Here is a 6,420-nt window from a genome sequence, read left to right as displayed (position 1 = left end):
TTTCAAAGTTCCCGGGTTTGCTATAAAAAACAAGTATGCTTTTCTAACGTTTGCTATAAAAATAATATATTTATATATGTACCCTTTTCCTTTGTTGTCAAAATAAGACTAATTTAAAAATGCAAACACCTGAGTAATTGGTATTATAGGGAACTAGTCCTCACAACCGCGTAAAAATGATCCTCGAAGGACAGCGATTTCTTAAGAACTGTCCTAACCATGGATGACCACATGTGTATTTTTATTATGATAATCAGAAGAAATCGCGGTCCAAGGAGGATTATATATGTTAACCTTTCTTTGAATTTGTTTTTCTGAGCGACACAACAACCCTTATTCCGCTAAAACTACTTGTTTAATACTGAAGAAGAGAAAATGAGCCGCAGGCGACAAAAAATTTTTTCTTAAATTTTTTTTGCCGTCTGCGCAGCTTTTTTTTCTTTCTTTTTTAAATGCACTTCTTTCAAATACTTCCTATTCGAGAATACTTCAGCAGAGAGATTTCTAGGCTATAATAGATTATTAAAAAAAAAACCTGGAACTTTACCTCAATGGTGGTGCGGAAAAGTGTTCATTAAAACTATTTAAATTAAAAAAAAAACTACATTTTTTTAAGGGAACTCATTTAAACAATTAAATAATTTTATAGGAGCTCATTTAAACAATATAGTAATTTTGTAGGAACTCATTAAAACGTAATAACTTTGATTGAAAATATGAGAAAAGCACCCGCCAAGTTCTTTTTGCACGTAAATTCTTAAGAAATCACGGTCCATCGAGGATAATTTTTTCGCGAATTTCGGGGGTGAGCCCGCTAAGATATAGTATTACCAAAATTACTGAACAAATATAAAGAATTCCACCGAATTTATGGTTTTTATTCAAATTATTATGTTAATAAGTTTCGTTATTTCGACTATCGATACATGACAGAAGCCATGTATCATGCATCAAAAAAAGGTAGCGTACTATTTTTACGCTACCTGATCACTGATGCAAAATTCTTGCATCATGATTACTAATCATGTGCGTTCAGCAGAACTATCGTGAGAAATCCATCAGTGATCAGGTATCATGTTGCTCTGCTGAACGCGCTCAATGATAATAACACATGATAAGCTTAGGAGCAATGAATATTTAAGAAAAAATTACAAGTACAAGTATACTTTCTTATTTAAATTAAAAAAAAAATGTTGCATATTGGAAATACCAATATGTTTTATAGCTGCCATGGATTTTTATAAAATAAGGTGACCCTGTGGTTTTAAACTATTTTATGTTGTTAAACTGCTAAAGTTTCTGAAAATTGAATTTGTATGGAACAGTTAATATTTTATATAAAAAATGTCAACAATTTTACTGGAATGTGGTTTGTGTAATAGTCCTATAATGAACTGGTTTCATAGTATTTTCCAAGTGAAAACTCTCAATTGACTGTCGAAACGTGCCCAGTACAACCAGCGAACGAAAAGAATTGGAGAGAACTAAAAACAATTAAATCGAACCAAAGGATTTGCATCAAAAAATAGAGCAAAGTAACTAAAGCCCAAGGTATGTACAACTCGAACTTCTTTGACATCCGCGACCCGGTTTGAAGTATGTTAAATAATTAATTTACGAGATAATCAGTTTCTGAGCATTGGCTCAGAAGCGGGACGGGTCGTAATACTTCATTCGCCCTTACGGTTTGTAAGGGCGGTGCGGGGTCATGATGGCATTTAGATGAATCAAGTCTTTCTGGGACCTTCGCTGCTCCAATCTTTCTAAAATTTCAGTACATTTCTTTAAAGAAGGCTATGTCAGAAAATTCAGATTGATTGTCAATATTATGTCGAATAATTTCTATCGAATGAATAGTAGCCACTCAATTTGTTTTTCCATTCTAAATAACAACTTGTAAATCTGCTTCTGGTCTCGCAGAATTAAACGTTTACCTGGATGTACAGTGATGGTCTTGGTGAGCAACGAATGGCTGACAAATAGGGATGACGACCACAAGTCAAGCTCAGCATCGCCGACGACAACATCAGGAGCAGTCGGAGCCACAGCATTGAAAAACGGGGAAATAACAGATACAGTCACAGTATTGACTGAAACGACCAGACCAGCAGCCGTTGAAGGAATAGCATCGACTATCAAACGGAAGAAGGCACAGCACGTCGCGAACATGGAAACCGGAAAAAAAATGGATCAGGAACAACACGTTCATATAATGGATATGAACGAGCTCGTTGCGGCTGATTGTAATACTGAGGAGGCGATCGAGAACCAGGAAAATAATAACATGCAAGTCTGTGACTCCAATACGAATACATTACAGGCTGCATCCAGTCTCGACCGTCGTACAACTGCTCAAATGCCAACTGCAGTCTCGCAGCAGGTGCTTCAATTGGCCATGAACTCCGTCCTGAATGCAAACAATTCTGGGCCCAAAGTTGGAGTAACTAATGCGGGTAATCTGTTCAACTCACTGGGCGCACTGAGCAGTAGTGCCTTACAAAGGGAACCGGCAACAGAATGTAGCACTTTGCTGGACGGTTCTGTGGCCCCAAAGGCCTCCATTGATTTAAGCATGGAATCGGAGTCTGCACCTGCTCCGTTTGAGGGTGTTGCAAAAATAGTTTTACAGTGCGAGCCAAAGTCGCATAAGTTCGAGACTAGATCCATACTCTTGCAACCGAGCCAGGATTGCAAGGTTGGACGTCTTATAGCCAAAAGCAAGGCGAGTGAGGCAAATGCTATATTTGACTGTAAGGTCTTATCTAGAAACCACGCAATGCTGTGGTATACCCAGGATGGTCGTTTCTGGGTTAAGGATACAAAATCTAGCAACGGTACCTTTATTAACGATAACAAGCTAGGTACTGATCCTGCGGAACTGCATTACGGCGATACCGTCAAGTTCGGAGTTGAGGTCATTGAAAACTCTCGCCAGGAGGTGCACGGCTGTATTATTGCCCGTGTCTCCCTCTTTCTACCTGATGGCCGGGAGGCTATTTCGATTGATGCAGGCCAAATGCAGTTGTCGGGGCCTAATCGAATCAGTTTTGACGAAATTCAGCGCCTAAATTCCTTTATTCAAGAGGCTGCGCAGCGAGAAAAGACGTTAAAGGCTAAGTTAAACAGCCTACAAGGCGTCCTTGATACCACCCGAAAGAACTCTGCCATGTGTTGGCAGAGCATGATAACTGAAGACCAGTTGTTGCACAAGATCAACTTGCTGGAAAAGAAGCTGCAGATAATGGAGAAGAATGTTCCAGAGAATGCGCTACGGAACGAGGTATGCGAATTATGTCTGCTGTGATTATATCGTTGATATTTTTACACGTTACTCGTAAAGTAAAAGGGTATATTCGTGCAAAAGTAATCTAGTCGGCATAATTATTTTGACAGATTTGAATGTTAACTGTAGTCACATTTTGAACTTTTAATATAAGTGATTAAATTTTGTGAAAGTCTAATTTACAACCTTTTTCCTGGGGCTTAAAACAAAAATGTTTTGATGCAAAGTGTTTCCCCAATCAAAATTAATTATAATTTTGTTTTTTTGCAGTTATTAATTTTGATTGGGGAACAACTTTGCATCAAAACATTTTTGTTTTAAGCCCCAGGAAAAAGTTGACAATTTGATCTTCACAATAAATTTTCTAATTTTCTAACTTTTCAAAGGGTGCTTAATGGGCTAAGAACATTGTTATGTCATTTAAACGGAATATGAGAAGATTTAACTTTTGTCAAAATAATTATGGCGACTAGTGTATGTAACAGGTAGAAGGAAGTGTTTCCGATATATACATAAAGTATATATATGTATTCTTGATCAGGATCACTAGCCGAGTCGATCTAGCCATGTCTGTATGAACGCCGAGATCTCGGAAACTACAAAAGATAGAGGGTTGGTATTTCCCACACATATTCTTGGACTTCCTACGCAGCGCAAGTTTGTTTCAGCCGAGGGCCTCGCCCCTCTTACAGTCGCCTTAAACGATTTTAAAAGGTGTCTGGCGACAGCACCTTTAAAGATTGCGGGAAAGAAAAAATGCAGTTTTATGGTGTTTATCAATACCTATCTAAATGTAAACGAAAATTTTCAAATTGGACAATTCCTTTAAAGCGCGATCAAAGTTGTATATCTCCATCTCCCTCGCACTTCCTTAACTGAGTAACGGGTTTCTGATAGTCGGGGCACCCGACTATAGCGTTCTCTCTTGTTTTTCTTTTGCTTTAGATTGTAAAGCTTCTTGAAGATAAAACTACATACCAGTTAACTGCCAAAGAGGCCTTACGAAAAGTTTACCAGGAACGGTGCGATGCTATGCAAATGCTCTCTAAGATGGAGATGGCCTTCGCCACCTCAGAAAACGAGTGCGGAATATTGCGCGCCCAAATTCTAACATCGAAGCAGACAATGCAGGACTTTAATGCTAGGTTAGAACAACTTCAGCAAGAGTACACGGAGTACAAGGAGGAAACAATACGCCAACGACAAGAGGCTAAGGAACAGGAGGAGCAAAGTTTGTACATTCTCAAGGAGAAGCTGTCCACACAAGAGCGCGAAGTTGAGGAGCTTCGTCAACAGGTTACTCAACTTCATCAGGCCATTGCCGAGCATGAAAGTGAACAGTTGCAGGTGAAAGATGTCTTAACCCAATTTAATGATATTATTCCCGACGATGACAAATATGATAACGCAAATAAAGAACACGATTGTAACGAGGACCAAGATAGTTCTAACGGGAATCGATTGATTTCACGACAAGACCACGTCATAATGGTCGTTGATCCAGCAAAACGGAAGGTAATTTTTATATCAACCTGAGTAAAATTATCTATTAATATATTCCTATTAAATTATAGGAGAAGTTAAAGCTAAGTGAATTAGACTTTCAAAAGGTCATTTGCAATTCAAGCGTCATAAATTTGCTAAAGAAATCTGATCTTTGTAAGGGAGAAGACGGCTCAGCAGTGTTGAAAGCTATTTTTAACGATGACGATGACAATTCCGAATGCGAACTTAAGGAAACGAGAGAAAAAAACAGGTCTTCAAATCTAGTGCTAAGCGGAATCGGTACGGGTATTAAACGGGAGGCAGCAGAAACTGTAGATGAGTTCATTCGCAATTATTCAAGGTATGATTGCCTTAATGGAATTCATGAACTGTTTGACAAACCGGACGTAATAAATTCCTCAACTCATAAATTGGAAAGCCAGGAAATGCTGGTTCGTGTTGAGGAAAGTCGTTATATATCACCAGATTTTTCCACAGAGCAGGCCATAGAAATGTTACAGGAAGAATGTGATACATACAAGAAAAAGACGGCGCATTTGACTGATGAAAGTCACTCACTGCACGAGCAGATCGAGCTTTTAAAAAAGCAGCTGGAGCAGAAGGTTGAGCACAATGCAAAAGCGAAGAAAAAGGAAAACAATACCCTTGGAAAGAACGATAACACAGTGAATGCTTGGAACGAGGACATGGAAGCAATGAATAACTCGCAAGTTGAACAAGAGGAGGAACTGATTATATACAAGGAACGACTTGAGCATTCGGAGCGTAGCAACATGGAGCTTCAAAAGGAAATCTCGGATTTGCACCTTAAGCAGCAGCACATGCCACCTGGAAGACACGTGCTACTCCACCGTGTTCTACCTCTTGGCTGCGTCGCCATTGCTCTTTTCATCTACTTAATTTCCAATCGTATTTAAGTAGTTTGGCTTCCAGACAATTCATTGATAAACATTAACTCGCGAACGAAAAGCTAAGTGAGCATTGTAAGTGAGAAGTACACACCGGGATGGCAGCATAATCAGTTATTTTCAAATTGACTTTGAGCGCAAAATTAAAGTAATTTCAAACTGCAATAGAAACTGCAATACCACAGAACAGATGAACATTTTTCAAAATACCCGAACGCAGTCCTAGATAATTTAAGAATTCTTTCATCCTATAAACTCGACAAATTATACTGCTTTATGTAGGAAACATCAGGCGAAAATTCGAATTAGCTTATTGAGCCCTCATGCTAAATGTTAATTTATGTATTTTTATTTTATAGTTTACATTTTTTCAAAAAATTAAAATATATAAAAATATTTAAACTAATCTAAAATTTAGCTTAGAACAAACTGACAATTGCATTCTTTTTAATTATTAGAAAGAACGGTTGACGGTTGTTTTGCGAAAAAAAAATCGTGGGGGTACTACCGATCATACCCTCTTCCAACAGAAATCCATCCATTATTCGTAAAACGAATGATCCATTAGGTTTTGCCGTTTCGAAAATTTTCCAATTACACCCTCTGCAATTGCAACATTTAAAGCGGAATTTTTCCACATAAAAAATCACTGATGCAGAAACAATAGATCGCCATAAACGAACCCAAGAGCGATGGGTAGTGCAAATTTAATTTTCTTAAAGT

At 38.1% G+C, this 6,420-nt stretch overlaps 1 protein-coding gene across 2 annotated transcripts; it reads left to right on the top strand.

Moving 5' to 3' along the window:
- The first annotated feature begins 1,400 nt into the window (after positions 1 to 1,400).
- On the top strand, positions 1,401 to 6,133 carry Slmap (Sarcolemma associated protein). 2 transcript variants are annotated; one of them, XM_070212176.1, is made up of 4 exons: positions 1,401 to 1,551; positions 1,921 to 3,280; positions 4,229 to 4,798; positions 4,858 to 6,133. In XM_070212176.1, the coding sequence occupies exons 2-4, from the start codon at positions 1,949 to 1,951 to the stop codon at positions 5,704 to 5,706; spliced, it is 2,751 nt and encodes a 916-aa protein (XP_070068277.1). In that variant the 5' UTR covers positions 1,401 to 1,551; positions 1,921 to 1,948; the 3' UTR covers positions 5,707 to 6,133. The 2 variants fall into 2 exon arrangements, with proteins under 2 accessions (XP_070068277.1, XP_070068283.1); XM_070212182.1 differs by lacking the exon at positions 1,401 to 1,551 and having other exon boundaries at positions 1,820 to 3,280.
- The last annotated feature ends 287 nt before the right edge of the window (positions 6,134 to 6,420 follow it).

This window comes from Drosophila takahashii, chromosome 2L (assembly GCF_030179915.1).
Source record: "Drosophila takahashii strain IR98-3 E-12201 chromosome 2L, DtakHiC1v2, whole genome shotgun sequence".
Taxonomy (NCBI): Eukaryota; Metazoa; Arthropoda; class Insecta; order Diptera; family Drosophilidae; genus Drosophila; species Drosophila takahashii.
This window is presented reverse-complemented; position numbering and strand designations above follow the sequence as displayed.